We start from the raw sequence: 17,087 nt of genomic DNA on the forward strand, positions 1-17,087 counted from the left end.
CAGGAAAGTTACACTCATAAAACTAAAAGGGAATAGTGACAATAAACATGTCAAGTCCTTCGTTGTTTACTGAAGAACAATGAGGATTATAGACACTTGCATAGATAGGGTTCATGATACCAAAACCTACCAAGAAGAGCTAGGAGGAGGAAGGAATTTTTTTCTATGTGACCCACAAGGTAAAGTACTTTAGTTCATGGTCATTGTTCCATAATGCGAGATAAACTTTGAGAGCCCTAATAAAGTGTCAGGGCTATTAGGTAAGTGTTAAGATGGTAAGTCAAGCTTCTCTATTATTGAAAATTTGAATTAGGAGTTTCCAAAGTGAAGATTTCAGTCTACCCCTGCCTGACAAGTTTTCACTTCTTCATACAAGCAGTTAACCAGAAATCACAAACACATTAAAACAGTCAACAGTTTTAATAATTTAGAAAGATTCTGAATTTATAAGACATGTGTGTTATATATTACAGATTAGTAACCTGGATTTTTTAATTTTTTTCCGGATTCTAATGTTATTTAGAATGTTTATGGAAATATGGTATAAATAATGCAATGTAAATGATTCATAAAATTTCAAGAAACACATTTGTTTCTGGAAGTTTAAAGATATATTATATATCGCATTATATATAATATGTTATATATTACAAATATTATATATAACACATTATTTTAGTTATATGTCTATATAGGAACGATATGTAAAACATATTTACATATTTTTGCAAAGAATATTGTATGGTGCCTGGTCAAAGAAGAAAAGTACATTTAGAGTAAGATTTTGCCACTTTTACTCCTATAAACTCTTGACAATATTAAGAGCATATTTTAAGGTATTCCAAGAATACCTTCGAGAATTAATATTCCAAGTCAACCTACTGATACCATGAAAGAAAATTCGGGCTTCTCCAAGAATAGGTCCTTCCTTTAAGAACATGAGACTCAACCTGTAAAGTGAGGTTTTGATTTCACTGTATGGTTTGATTGTTTGACGTTCTTTAAAAACTGTTAGCAGAAGCTTCTATGTCACTCGAACAAAGGATTTGTGCCAAGTGGTTCTTTGAACTGTCAGGGCAGAGGGATCACACTTCTCTACTCAAACAACAATAACAAAAATACACAAAACTGAAGAAAGTCTCAGAGCTATATTTTCTGATTTTTTTTAATAAGTTGTTGTTACATAACATCATTCTTAGAAACTTTACAAATAGGTCTAATTAGGTGTGCTTCTATATGCCTGGAAACTGTGTGAGTATGTTTGCTTGTGAGTCTGTATATGCATTTAACTGTTCCAAGGAAACTAATGCTCAAGAGTTGTGTGTTTTAAACATAAGATGGTAGAAGGTACAGATGCTAATACAATTGTTCTTAGAATATTTCTTATGTTTATTTTATCTCCCACTTGAGAGATTCTCTCTCTAGTTCAGGGGTATAATATTTCTCAGCATTAAAATTGTTGTACCCTGAATTATGACAAATTTTGTCTTTCTGCCCTGTGAAATTTCAAATTAATTGACTCTCTTAATTTTATATTTGGTATTTGTCAATTAAATTCTGATTTTAACTACCTATTGTTGATCTTTTTACCAGCTATTCCACCACTTCATGCTTTGAGACCTAATTATTCTTTTCCCCTAAAAATTTCCATCTACTCTATGAGCACAACTTACCTGATAAATTATGCTGAACATAATAATTTCTTGTTTCTTAGCATAATTTAAGGAGAGAAAAGAAAGGAAGTCAACATTTAAAGAGTTAAGTCATGTTTGCAACTGTTCAAGTAAGAATGATGTCTGCCAACATTTCTAGATGGCCTGAGAGATTTACATATTGATCTGGCCATGCCCACATAAGGTCTGTCTGTATAAACAGAGGTGTTCTCTGTTTAATCTCTTTTACACACAACTTCTACTATGACTTCTGGGAAGCATTTAGGTAAGATTACTTTATATTTTTAATGAGTATGTTTGTCACATTGTCTTGATTCATTGAGCCATGTGGTTTAAATCTAGATATTACCTTGACATTCTGCATTTTATCTTTTAAGAATGTTTTTGAAGTTTTCTCTTAAAAGAGGCACTAGAAATCTGACATTACATTATACTGTTGACTTTTGCAACTTAAAATTCTTAAAAATCTATACCTACATAATTATTTTTATTCTTACATGTCATGTCCTTCCTTACCATTTTAAACAAGTGAAAAAACCCATTAGTTTAATACTTCTAATAAATACACAAGCTAGCAATTGAAAAATGTATGACTATACATATATAAGCATGTGTTTACATATGTGCATAACGGTTTGTATGTATAAATCTACATTGTTATTCCCTAAGGATTAATGGGATACATTTTTTCCTATTTTACATTGCTAAATAATGTTTTGAGACAATTTCCATATCATTAGAATCCATTTTATTTAATAAATTTGAAAATGATTGTTAATTGCCACCTACAGAATATGTTCATCATTCATTTGTTATATGTAGAAAATTTTCTCTCAGTGTAATATTAGGTTATTTAGAATCACTATTGAATTTCTACAAAAATTTTAAAGAATATGTAAAATTAGTATTGATCAAGAACACAATTGATATTTCATTTTAGAAAGGAATATAGTCTCTTCAGTTAGTCTGGATTTTAACCCTTGTTTTGACACGTCCTTCTGTACCTCAGCTGGTATAAAGAGCCTAATAAGTGGTATGAGTGGTCAATAGGTAAAACACGTGAAACACTTAGCTCAATATCTGACAGTTAGTATGCTCCCACTGTTTGTTACCTTTGTTATTTTATCATCATCTTTATAACTTAAGAGTGTTTTGCTTACCTGTACAACCTAGCTTTACAATGTAAGTAATAATGAAATGTTTCATTTGCTGTAGGATATTTCATTTACTGTCAAGAGAAAAATATCACTTAAATTTAAAATATGCTAACCTATTACTGTGAATGACAAATTTATATTTGTGTATGACTGTACATTTAAATCTATCTAATTTGATTGTCAGCTTGAGGGTATAGACTCTACGGTTTTCCTCTTTGATAAGAAAGACATCAGGAATATAATGACTGTGTCATGTCCACTTCACCAGTTCCATTGTGAATAAAGCTGAGCTAAGAATTGGGGCCATGTGATCTCTCTTCAACATTTTTTTAAATGCATCTGTCATCTGCTTCTCAAATATGTTGCAATATTTGTGCTACTCAATTTATCCTGTTCCTCTTTTATTTCTCAAGAGTTAAATTCCATGAGTCAGCTTGTCCAACATACTGCTACAAAGAATTTATATGAACCATGAAATCTCTAGAAGCAATCCTGTTAATTTTTATATTCTCAAAGTAAAGAAAGCAGTTCGAAGAATGACACGAGTTTTAAAAGGAAATCATCAGTACACATAAAGTAAAACATGACAAAGTTTTAAAATGACAAATATCATAACATTGGTTATTGGAAAAAACTGAGGATAAGACAAATCAACACTGAAAAAAAATGAATGAGGATATTATAAGTGTTTTAAAATAAATGGCTAGTATACTTTAGAAAATGTTATATTTCATTGAATTAAATATTCTTTAAAAAACCACCAACGTACTTGTTAAAAACTTAAATTTCAGTATAAACCAGTGTGAATATTTATTAAGACAGGCATTCTCACACATGGCTGTGTACAAATAAAAATTTGACAAAATCCTTGGAATTTTGGAAAAACAGCATACACTGGTGTCCAGGGTACATGTACATAAAGCTATGAGAATTTTGTGCCTTGCCTTTATAAGAACAGCAAACTAGAAACAATGATGTTCATTCATACAGCATTTACTATTTAAAATGAAAACAGCACTTATTATGAAATATCTTGCAATAGAACAATAATGGACTATTCATGATATAGGAATACCTACAAGGAACATAATATAAGAGGAAAGTTTCAGAAAATATGATTCAGTATATATTTTATGCCACATACTTGAATATATAATTTTGACATTATTAAACTACCAATAGTAGTTAATATAGCTAACATTGCTTCTCAAATTGGAAATTTCTCATTTTATACCTTTCTATAATTTACCATCTTACTTGCCTTCTTTAATAGATTTCCTGAAATGAAATTTTGCTTATTAGCAATGATAACTGCAGCTATTATTTATTAAGCAAAACTATGTTAGGCTCTGTGTGAAGTCCTTTATATTATCACTCTCAATCTTTACAACAATTATGTGAAGGCTACCAGAAGTAAAGAAGTTAGCCACAAGTCATACACTTAGGAAGTAATGAATTCAAACATGGATTCTTTCATCTCCATAGCAGATACTCTTAATTTCCAGTTCCAACCATTACATATACATGCTATAAAAAAGCAGCATATAGCTCTCATTTTCATAAGTCCTCATTCCTTTTTCTATTATAATAATCATTGTATAGGTCCATTCTTTCAACTGATTAGCAACTCTGACCCTGTTCCATGCTCTTGGAAGTTAGACTTTTTCCCCTCCTCATGGGCTCTATATTCTAGTAGGTACAGAGATAGGGGGGGGGAAAGTTAGAAAGTCAATTGTGGAGTGTGCCCAACACTGAAAAGTGACCTGTGGAAAGCAAAACAGAGAAAGAAGAAAGGAGGAAGAGGATTTTAGAAAAGGAAGTGATTATAAGGGAAGCATTCTAGTTTGGGGGACCAGTAGGTGGAGAGCCCTGTCAAGTGTTTGGTACTCTTCACCTCAGTTCTCAACCAGTTAGATAGGTGATGGTAATCATTTCACAATGCATATCAAAACATCACATTCAACTTGATAGAGCTAAAAAGAAAATAACTCCTATTTAACTTCTACCTAAGATAGCTAGTGCCTGGCAGCATAATTCAAACTTATGTCTTTTTTTAAAATTTATTTTTTACATACATGACAATAGTGGAATGCTTTACACGCATTATTACCCATTTACAGCACAGTTTTTGAAACTCTGTATATAAAGTATTTTCACACCAAATTATGCCATTATACTCTTTTTTTGCATTACAATTCTTAATACACATATATACCACAATTTTTCATATCTGTATATAAGGTATGTTGACACCAAATTCAAATCTTCATACATATATTTTGTATAATGATTTCCATCACATTCCCTCATCCTTGCTATTTCCCTTCCCCCTTCTTTTCCCTCCCATGGCTCTTCCCTATCTAGAAATAATCTTCCTCCCATGCTCTACCTCCCTAACCCACTTTGAGTCAACCCCCTTATATCAGAGAAAACATTTGGCATTTGTTTTGGGGGGGTTGGCTAACTTCACTTAGCATAATATTCTCTAACGCCATTCATTTACCTGCAAATGCCATGATTTTTTTCTTTTTTAGTGCTGAGTAATATTCCATTGTGTATAAATGCCACATTTTTTTCTCCATTCATCCACTGAAGGACATTTAGGTTGGCTCCACAGTTTAGCTATTATGAATTGTGCTGCTATAAACATTGATGTGGCTCTGTCCCTGTAGGATGCTGTTTTCAGGTTCTTTGGGTATACTCCGAGAAGAGGAATAGCTGGGTCAAATGGTTGGTTCCATTCCTAGATTTCCAAGGAATCTCCATACTGCTTTCCAAATTGGCTGCACCAATTTGCAGTCCCACCAGCAGTGTATGAGTGTACCCTTTCCCCCCGACATCCTCGCCAACACTTATTGGCTTCATAATAGCTGCCATTCTTACTGGAGATGGTATCTTAGAGTAGTTTTGATTTGCATTTCTCTGGTTGCTAGAGATGATGAGCATTTTTTATATATTTGTTGATTGATTATATATCCTCTTCTGAGAAGTGTCTGTTCAGGTCCTTGGCCCATATATTGATTGAATTATTTGTGTGTGTTTGGTGCTTAGCTTGTTGAGTTTTTTATATACTCTAGTGATTAGTGCTCTATCTAATGTGTGAGGAGTAAAAGTTTGCTCCCAGGATGTAGGCTCCCTGTTCACCCCACAGATTATTTCTTTTGCTGAGAAAAAACTTTTTAGTTTGAATCCATCCCGTTTGTTGATTCTTGGTTTTAATTCTTGTGCTATAGGTGTCTTATTAAGGAAGTTGGGGCCTAACCTCACGTGATGAAGATATGGCCTACTGTTTTTTTTCTATTGGGCTGGGGATATAGCTCAGTTGGTAAAGTGCTTGCCTTGTATGCACAAGGACCTGGGTTCAAACCCAGCACCACCAAAATAATAATAATAATAATAATAATAATAATAATAATTATGTCTGTCTTTTAACCCTATGTGGTCTGTTTTTTTTTATTTTAAATCATGTTTTAAAGTTGATTTTCCAAACTATTGTGGCTAAGTGAACAATAGCACTGAAGTTTTTAATTTGTCATTCTAATAAGTTTGTCTATGGTTGTGTGGATGTACATAAGGATAAGTGTACCCTCCCATAAAATAGATTCTCTCAAAATATGGTGGGTGTGCACTCTTTTAAAAATGCAGCAGAAGGCTATGCCTATTTTACTGTTCAAGGTCTATATTTTCCTCAAAATCCATTGTTGTAGATTTGGTTCAGCTATGTGCTTTTCCATTCTGGAATGCCAAGCTACTCGGGGGATGTTGTCTATGGGACTGGACACTTCACAGTTGTCTCTGGGGATGTAAATTTGATTCCTTGGACTGCTCATGGGAACGTGTGACATTTTCCTCTCCAAGCATAGTCAGATTTGGATGGCATTAGGCTAAGGATTAAATAATGATTCAAGTAAGGTCAGTATCCTTTTACATCCATTTTGCATGTATTTTTTTCTGAAATATCTTTCTGTGTGCACATTTATTATAATTTAACTATCCCGTCAAGCATTTTAAATATACTCTTTAAAACAGATCTTAACTCTTGTGTTTGCAAGCTGTTTTAAACTTGTCAAACTGCTACGTATATATAAAGCATATAATTTATGTTTGAGAAGAAAATACTTATAGCTAAGTACTTAAATATACCTACAAAATAGTCAAAATAGTTAAGATTGTCCTTTATTCTACATTTTTTAACATCATACAACCAAGATAAATGGTGGTAGTCACAAGGGAATTGCCTTATGTTTCTGGAATCTCTGTACACTTTTTTTTTTTAATGAAAAGTATAAATCATAATGAGAATGCACTAGGCTATTTCTACTTTCTCTAGATAAGTGATATGATATTTGAAAAATGAAATCCTTATCTATTTTTAGGGCTTCATAGTTATTTTAAAATAAATATTCAGTAAAAACACTGGAAAAGCAAAAGCAATGCTTGGCAGAGGAGTTTGGGGTTCCTTTCCAGTTGTACTGTGCTGCTTGCAAATGAGAAGAAACATATCTAATGTGGACAACAGAGACAGCAAGAGTGACATAAGGAAAAGGGTTTTTTTAAAATATAATCTAATCAACTAAATATATTTCTGCTCATCATTCTTAGGTTACTTTATTTTAAGAGTGACTTGTAGGCATTTATCCAGTTGACCTCTCCAATATATGCCAGTTTAACTTTCTGAAGATTTTACCAACTTGATACTAAGAATTATTTTGTAAGATTAAGGGTCCTCACGTTGAGGGTTCCGCTTACCCCCAAATGTAATAACTATTTAGATCAGATATGAACATAATTCCTTTCTTTGAAAGTAAAATGTCTATTTTTTTACAGTAAAAGATCATCTTCAATAGTATCTTAATTTAAATGTTATTTTATAGTCTGGCTTCAGACTATTAAGGGATTTTTTTTTTCCTTGCAGAAGGATCTTGCTGTGCTCCTAAAACTTCTCTAAAACTAACAGAGTGATAAACAGTTAAGAAGGTCAAGCTAGAACAATAGGCTATTTCCCTTTTTAAAGGCTGTTTGTCATCCCTGTTAATTGACAGTTTCCAACTGTTTTCAAAATTATTAGTCTCAAAGTACTTCAGATTTATGGTGTGTTCTATGGAAAAGTAGGTTTTCTTTCAGCTTCATCAGATGAACTTGCAAGTTCAATCTTGTCCGGCAAGTGAGAATGTGATCATGTTCCCCACTTTCCCTTTTCTACCCCCAGTTTGGCATCTGGAAAAATGATTGTGTAGTAAAACACATTAGGGGTGGCTCAAAAAATCAGTTCCTTTTGTTTCTCTGGCCTCTGACTTACTTGGATGGGAAGACGGCCAAATTGGGGGTGGGGGGGGAATACTGAATATCTCAGATATAGGTAATGGGTCTTTAGCAGACCATAAAAATAGACCAATCCCAGTAGCATGATATCTGTGGGGTTTCTTTCTTTTCTTTCTTTTTTTTTTTCCAGTTCCTCTGGCAGCAAACCACACACTGGAATCTGACGTTGTAGTTTTTTGTTTTTTTTTTTAAAAGCATATTTAAACTCTAACACACATATGCTGGTAAGGGTTTCAGGATAGGATTTTTCTGCAGTATGTCATTTGGTCCTATGAAGAATTGTCTGTTCAAATGTTGGAGTATTTGACTGAAAATTCCTTAATAACTCTTTTAAAGGTAAGTCATGATTTTTCTTTAAATAGAAAAGATCAAGAAATTTTCCATTTTCTAAATGATGGGAGAAGATGATACTATATAAATACTCCAGACAAGTCACAGAGCAGGAACAACAAAAAGTAGTTACTGTTTTCTTAATGAATCTAGGTTTTATTTTAAAATCAGGTTTATGTTGTTTTTCTCAATTGTGAATCTTGTTCCATTTTATGCTTAAATATTAACAGTGATCAATGACCAATGACATTTTCATTCCTGAATATTTAATATCATGTCTATACTTAAACATTTGTTAGCATTTAAAATGATTTATAATCCAAATGAAAGCAGAATTTTCATTTTATACTTAGGCTATTTATACATAATATTTGATTAGGATGAACATTAAAATGACGTTAGTTTTTATAAATGACTTTCAACTCTGTCAACAGCCTTTATACCGTGCAATTGTTGATTACTTTACAGTCATTAGCTTTTCTCATTTTCAATCTGAATTGTATAAATTTTGATGAACCTGACTTTGTGTATATGGTTAAATGCAAGGTATATATTGGATATGTGCTTATTAAGCCTTTTTTTAATGAACCCTGATGCTGTAATTGCTGCTAGGAATGGTAAAAAATATCCATTTTAGACAATAATCTGAAATTTAATAGTGCATATTATAATTTGGTAACAAAAATAAGCCAAAATTTATACTTTTACAATTCAGTAAGATAATTGTAAACATTAATTAATTGTCTTAAATAATTATACTGTATATAGAGGACAAGTCATTCTGAATAAATTAATTAAAAGGCTCAATTAATTATAATGAGTAACTTTATAAATATAAATGGCACAAATTCCTTTTAGTAAATTTCAGTTCTGGAATTATCAAGTCACACATTGAAAGATGATTTTTAAAGATTTTTCAGACTTTTTTATCCTTTTCTATATTGTTCTAATCTATAACATCTTTTTATATTAAAAGAAAAAATTACTTTAAATATTGACTTGCAAGGAATCCAGAATGAAATCTTTAAAAATGTTTGTTATGTAGATATTACAGTGGGTCCTTGGAGTTAATAATAAGAAAAAATGTGGAAATCTTGTAAACTCCTCAAGTCATTATTGAACCAGAACAATAAACTAAATTCAGAACCATCAGATAACATGTTAACCTGGAAGAAATCTTAAATTAACAATGGGAGAGGTACAGAATGTACTGAAAATGTTGGAATTGACCTTGAGGATTACATTTGCTATCCTTATTTTCATGAAATACTGGCAATGTTCACTCCCAAATTATTTGTGTGTTGTTTTCTATTTCCAGAAGGAACTAATTCTGTAACTATTGTCTAATTTAATCACAAGATGTTTTAGTTCACTGTCCCGAGATATGGCTAAAACTTTCAAGTAGCATGTTCTAAGGTAGAAGCTTCTTTTTTCATTTGTATGATAGTTTAATTTCGTATATGTCTTTATCGATATATCAGATTTTATTGTTTTGCCAGTAGTCATTTCTATTTATGTAAAATATGCATTCTATTTTCTATGAGAATTTTTAAACATTTTCTCATTTAATACTTGCAGACTTACTTAATATATAATAGACTTATTAGAGAAATTGAATCACAAGCTTCCACATGAAGACCCAGAATTAAATCTCTATTTCCAAACTCCAAGTATAGAGTTTTAACCACTATAAATCTTTTAGTTTCTTTCCATTTACAGTGAATTTTAGGTGTAGAAATAATAGCATTAAAAAAAAATCACATTTGTATCTAGGGTTCAATCATTAAAAATGGGCATAGATAATTGTATTTAAAGTCAACATGACTAAAAGAGTCATTTAAAACTTAAAGTAATTCCTAGTTCATAAATCTCTAAGACAGATTTAGTTCTTGAAGGATCCTAAGCATATGTGAAGCTAATGAATGTACTGTATTTTTTTCAAGATTATTATCAAAACAAGTTTCACATTGTAATATTTAATAAGCATAATTTAGTTAGATACATTACTGTTTTAATTATACCTATACATTTTTTTTCCTGCTATTTTTAACCTTAATATATTCTGTTGGGATACAAATGAGCATGTATGTCAAAGGATACAATTTAAATTTTCTGTAGAGTCCTTTCATTTTGTGGGGATGACTTGAGCCTAAATGAGGGGACAACAGTTGTAGCTCTTTGAATTGTCTTTGTAGCTGAAGATTATGTAAATGCTTTAACTAGAGCTCTGTATCTAAACAGAAGTCTATAAAAACTGACCTAATCACCTCATTTCCACAAGATGAAATATAGTCAGATGTAAATGATGGATTTGCACCCATTTCAAATATATTGGAGTTGAGTGTATAGTACCCATGTCTAAGGAACCATGGATTTGTAAACACACAAAAATATGGTGTAGGATAAGAGTATGGAAAGGAATTTAATTTTAAAACCTACCATCTATACTTATATCCAATTTGATTATCCCCAGTAACTCCATATATTGGGTTATATGGGCTTTTTTTTTTATGGTGGGAAGACTATACTAAAGATTAATAGGGGAAAGTAGAGGTACATGGCCTTGCTTTATACCTTCAGAAAAATTGAAGAAGTTTGGAGGATATCTAAAATTTCCTATTCTTTCCTTCATTCAATTAAAACAAAAATGACATTCAGGTCTTATCACTTATTTCTGGTACAAGTACCCTAGAAATGTGAAGCTCTTTCAGAATGTGACCCAGTGAATGTTACCTCTGGGTCACACCACTTCTGGGTGGAGTATCCCAGGGAGCACAGTTTTAACCACACATAGGAATGACTATAGATTCTCTGAGGATTTGATCTAATGTTCTGGCCTATTTGCTAGAGAGCCTTCTTATAACAGCCTACCACAGGCTTTGTGAAATCTCTGCCTCTTCATTTCTATCATGTTCCCAATATAGAGGAAAGGTATTAAAAAAAAAAACTTCATTATAACAACACTATCAATCTGACAGAAAAAAATATATTTTTCCTCTTTCTTTCAAATACAGCCCAAGGGAATAAAATCCACTCACAGTTCTACAAAAGGAATCTATTTATAACCTATAAACTGAATAGGCGGCAACTGATGTACCTATAGAATCAAGAAAGGTATGTAATTAGTGACAAAGATACCCTTCCATTCTCTCTTCCCCCTTAGCATAAGTTTTCTGTGCCTGTGCTCATTCTCTGCCTTCTCAATTTGTGCCCTGAAGTAAGAAATAAGACATTAATATTGTGTCCATTTCTTATAAAGGGTAAATAGTAAAAATGATTTAAAATTAGCCAATGAAATTAATGACCTATTTTAATATGTAAGGAGCTGTGTTATTAAGAAAACTTAGTGTGGTAGATACAAATTTTGTGTGCCTGAATAGCTAACTCTGGTGTAAAGGAAGAAACAAAGAATTTTTCTTTGAAGTTAATTATGTATTTTTTTAAAAAGCTCCTGGCTAGAATATGCTGTTAACTTTCATATACTTGGTACATGTCTCACATACGCTGTTCAGTCCTCCTCCTGCCTCAAGTGAATAAAACTATTTTGAGCTGGGCATGACAGTGCATACCTGTTATCCCAGCTACTTGGGGAATTTTGGCAGGAGAAACACAAATTTGAAGTCCCTTGGGAAACTTCATTAAACAATGTCTCAAAATTAAAAAGGGTCTGGGGTATCTGGGGATATAACTCAGTGGTAGAACACTAGCCCTTCCACTTCTTGTGGAAGACCTGGATTCAATCATCTATTACTGGGGAGGAAAAAGTCGCCAACTCTGTAGTACCACAGCATCAGGACAAAGTCTGATTTTGCTAGCAAAGCATCATTACTCACCATGTCAGTGCATTGAAGGATAATAAATGGACCTAAATAATATCATGTGTGTTTCCTACTTTTAGAGGGAAATAAAACAACCTTATGTCAAGGTAGTAAAAGTTAATTGATCAATCAAGAATTTGAACAAGTAGAAAAACTTAACCCCTAATCTCTCAAATATCAGTAAGTGATTGAAATAATGTTAGATTAGTACTTTTCTTTTATGTGTGGTGCAGATAACTGAAAGTTGTCCAGCTATGTGATTCAACTGAATACATTACTTAATACTTCTGTTTTCTAATGAACTTTAGTCAGTCAAAGTGGGAGGTATACACTCTCACATCAGTTTTAGGTTCAAAGCAGACAGAATCCCGGGAATAAGTAGGCCTGCCCACTGCTTGACACATCTAGGCTCAAAGTCCACACAGTCATAAGAATTATTCTCCAGGTACAGCTCTTGGAATTCTATACCCCTTGCACAGAATCTTTCATGTAGTGTGTGATGAATAAAGAATGGTTCTGAAAAAGTATTCACAGGTCATGATGTAGAACTCAAAAAATGGGTAAATCTATGTACATCTGATTAAAGTAAAGTGTGATTTCTTTTAAAGAATTGTAACTTTTAAATCATTCTGTATTTCACCTACAGATTTGGAAATTACATTACTACTAAAGGAATTACATTAGTGAATTTTGTATCAGACATAACTTTCCAAAAGAGATTACTAAATCTTTGAGTTATATTGTTTTTACATAAATTCATATTAAGTTCACAAAATTGGAATTGGATTTAAGATTTGGGGCCTCATTGATTTTAATGGCCTCAAAAACTCACAGGTTCTTACAGAGCTTCTCCTGAAGCTTTTTAAGGGTGAGAAAGGACAGATGCAGGAATGGAGACCAAGTGAGGAATGAGGGCCTCTGGGTTATTACCACTGCTATGTGAACATAGTCACTAGGCTTTTTGGTCTTCTGTAAAGACGGAGCAAAGAACCATTTCAGCTACTGAGGTTGAAGACTGCTGATGGTGCCTTAGATCTCTTAGATCTACAAATGATGAAACCGAAGTGTCAAGAAATTAAGTGGCTTGCCCATGGTCACCTAGCAAGAATTGAGAGTCAGTCTTTGGTTGATTCCAGTCTCCTAATGCAATTGTACCAGATTGGATTCCTGTATTTTGATTGCTGCTTACATATAATCTGCAAATGTAATTATTGATTTACAGCTTATAAAACACCAGAATGATATTTTCAATTTAGCAAAAAAAAAAAAAAAATTCAGTTGCTTAAAATATTGTAACTTCAAGTGCTTCATCATTATACTTTGCAAAGGATATTCTATTTTGATAACATTCAGTCCTTATCAGCCTTAAGTAACTTATTTCACTGCATTATGACAACCTTGATTAAAGCCATAGGAGGTAGCTTATTGTATGAATTGAAAGAATAAGGAAAGCTATTCTTCCCATTCCCTCCCCCAAACAATTACTAAAAATCCAGCTTCACTTGTTCAGTGAGACATAAAATGCCACCACAAAAACAAATCACTTGTTTAGGAATGTGTTTCCCATTTACTTTGGAATAAACTTGTGGCGCTAATGAATTATTCAAGTGTCTTAGTCACAAGGGCCTCAGGGTGAATGAGGTGCATGATTCCTATGGTTTACAATGTGAGTATCCAAGGTATGAGGAGTAGGTAAAGGGAATTACCAAGAGGTAAAAAAGTAATTAAAATGCCAACAACAAAAAAATACCATTTCTGTTTCTCCATTTGAGGGAAAAGTCTTATCTCTTTCCATTATGTTCTTAGCTGCATAAGGAATATTATTTTTTAAAACTAAAAGGTCCTCAAGTGGAAATGAACACCAATGAAATCATAAGTGATTCTTCTGTTGCAACAAATATGTGAAAGGAAAACCTGAGACCATGACAAAACATACTTGTTATTGTTAATATGATGCTGGCAAAAGTCCTGTGTGCCTCTTTGTTTGTCTATTGGCATCTATGCTTGCCTTGGCCACCTGCATTTGGAAGTTAAGTATATTTGTTTATAAGCCACAAGGCACATTCTGACTGTACATCAGTCGACAGTTCAAGTCCATCATAAAAAATGCCATTATAATCAATATAGCTCAAATAAAATTCTTAATCAGAAATGACATATTCTTATTAATTTTTACAACAGCATCCACTCATCCATAAATTGTTTCCTTCTCATTTTTATATAATAACCAGATACTGTGTAATGATACCATGAACAAGACTGGCAAGATGAAATCCATAAAAATAGTTGATTTTAATAGAATTTGTGTGAAACACTACATATAACAAACAACATTGTATTTGAATATATTAAAAAACCTTTAAGACTAGTAAAATGCCTGTCATTAAAATAAGACATCGTCTACATTTTGTGTATTTTAAATTCTTCCTATCTTTGGTCTATTCAAAAGTCATTAACAATGAAATTAAAAACAAAATGCATTTTTAAATAATTCAATGTTTTCCACACTGTCTATAAGATAAACATTTCAAGAGTAAACTCAATGTACATGTAAATATGACTTTCTTTTAACAGTTATAATTATGGTGACATTAGAGAGCTTACTAGTATTAATTATTTGATAATATACTTTCCCATACTTACCCATACTTTCTTGTTTTAACAGGTATTTTATAATGATTAGAAGTATTGATTCTTTCTGCTAATCACGGGTGATTTCCTGTAAAACCCATATCTTGCTGTTTGTGAATAAGGTATATTCACATCTGTTACCATGTGTGGGTTAACATTCAGATAGAGAAGACCTCAGTTCAAGCAAATTGAGTGCAGGAGAATTCCTAGTAGGGTGGAGAGGGCTGTTTGGGTGCAGAAGATATAAGGGGTGAGGTTATCAGGAAGCATCTCAGGCTGAGGGAAAGTAGTGACGGTAGGAGTGCATAAACACAGTTCTCCTGGACTTTAGTAATCAGCCATAGGAAGAAAACTAAAGAATTTTGAAGAAATGTTCTAACATTATTACGATCATCGGTGGATAGATAGAAGGCAGAAAAGAGAGAAGACTTAGAAATTCAGTTTGGTAAAACTAAAAGATAACAATTTATTTTGTTTATAGACGGCAAAGTCACGTTTAAATTGTGTGTTTTCTTTGTACTTTGATCTTCTTTTGCTGATATTTAAGCTTCTGTTTTATGATCTCTTTCTAATGATAGAACCACACCTTGTAGAAAACACCTCAATCATACCTGAGAGTTTAAAAGAAAACAGGTGCTTAACCTCAATTCTTCTCCTGCACAAGAAAAATGGGCTGTGACCGGAACTGTGGCCTTATCACTGGGGCTGTCATTGGTGCAGTCCTGGCTGTGTTTGGAGGTATTCTAATGCCAGTTGGGGATATGCTTATTGAGAAGACGATTAAAAAGGTACAAGTAGTCTAATTTTATTTATTTATTTTTTGCCATTCCGATTCATTCTGTCTCTTTTTTTTTAGCTTTGGGCCCTTGTTTTATGTTTCATGGTAACTGGTAATATTGTGCCTTCAACATGAAAGTAATTGCCAATTTCTGCAACTCTACATGATAATGTGACCATGAGTAAAATGTGACAAATATTCAACATGAATACATTTCTATCTTAAATTTAAATATTATTTCTGATAAAACTATAGGTACATAGGGTAGTAAAAATAATTGTTTTTAATTATGTTCAAAGTCATGTTTACATGCTTTTGAATGAGGAAAAAAATTAATGTTGTAGGGGGATATTTATCAAGATTAATAATGAATTTTGGTTAATACTGAGAAAAGTGAATTATATGTGTGTGTTTGTATTTGTAAGTATTATGTTTACGATTGAAGCAGAAATTTTTTGGTAAACTGGTGAAGTACAACTTTTTATAGTATTATTATCTCAAGTATTTTCTATTTACAAATGTTTATATTTGACTTAAAAAGTATTTCAGGAAAACATTTCTGGAACATGTTATATCTGAGATTTTCCTATATATATATATCAACAAACTGTAGTTTTAACTAAAATTAGAGGGATTTGGTCAACAGGATTTGCACAAGTATCATCTGCTACCCTAATTCATTCCAAGTAGCCTCAGACTTACCAGAAATTTTAATTGATGGAAATCAGAATAAGAGAAACCAGATCTGCATAAATCCTTAACCAGGTATGGCAAAGGTAAATGGCTTAAGGAGTTTGGAGATGGGAGTTAAAAAGACATTAAGCAGTCAAGAACAATGTAAAAAGAAGAAGGGACCTTTGTGAACTCAGGACTTCTGTGCTGCTTGAAGGCATGAATGTTTATTGGAGGTGAGCCTGTGGGGCATAATGCTGGCCAATTCAGAGCACTGGCTTCAGCTTCCATCCTGGCTAGTATCCTGGTGACCTAGACAGAGGGTTAGTGAGTGTAGTGCACAGTGTAGAGAAATGAGAGTTGAAATAGGTTAGACTTATTCATTTATTCTGAAATGTGTGATATTGCCCAGACCTTCATCTCTCTCATACATGCATTCATGTTTAGCATCCTGAAATACTAGGAATATAAACAAATATCATTTTGTTTCCCTGATGCATTGACTTAATTGACAACCTGGAAACTGATTTCAAATATAGTTTACTCATGACAAGAAGTTACTTTGACTTTTCTTTAGCAAAAAAATGCTAACTGCTTTAAATTAAAAGAAATCTCTCTGTACAATTATCAATGTTGTCTTACTATAAAAATAGGGCATTTTTTAAGATAATTCATATATCTGCATACTAAGTTGCTTAGGGCCTCA

General features: G+C 32.5%; 1 protein-coding gene across 6 annotated transcripts in view; it reads left to right on the plus strand.

Moving 5' to 3' along the window:
- Cd36 (CD36 molecule (CD36 blood group)) overlaps positions 1 to 17,087 on the plus strand; it is an 80,486-nt gene that overhangs the window by 38,402 nt on the left and 24,997 nt on the right. For 3 of the 6 annotated variants that reach the window (XM_076835099.2, XM_076835070.2, XM_076835063.2), the window contains exons 2-4: positions 11,497 to 11,596; positions 14,966 to 15,053; positions 15,510 to 15,719. In XM_076835099.2, the coding sequence (XP_076691214.1) occupies positions 15,600 to 15,719 (120 nt within the window). In that variant the 5' untranslated portion in view covers positions 11,497 to 11,596; positions 14,966 to 15,053; positions 15,510 to 15,599. Of the gene's footprint in view, positions 1 to 1,834; positions 1,939 to 8,354; positions 8,489 to 9,800; positions 9,899 to 11,496; positions 11,597 to 14,965; positions 15,054 to 15,509; positions 15,720 to 17,087 lie in introns of those variants that run through there. The other 3 variants (XM_076835077.2, XM_076835055.2, XM_076835088.2) reach the window with 3 other exon arrangements.

This window comes from Callospermophilus lateralis, chromosome 1 (genome assembly GCF_048772815.1).
Source record: "Callospermophilus lateralis isolate mCalLat2 chromosome 1, mCalLat2.hap1, whole genome shotgun sequence".
Taxonomy (NCBI): domain Eukaryota; kingdom Metazoa; phylum Chordata; class Mammalia; order Rodentia; family Sciuridae; genus Callospermophilus; species Callospermophilus lateralis.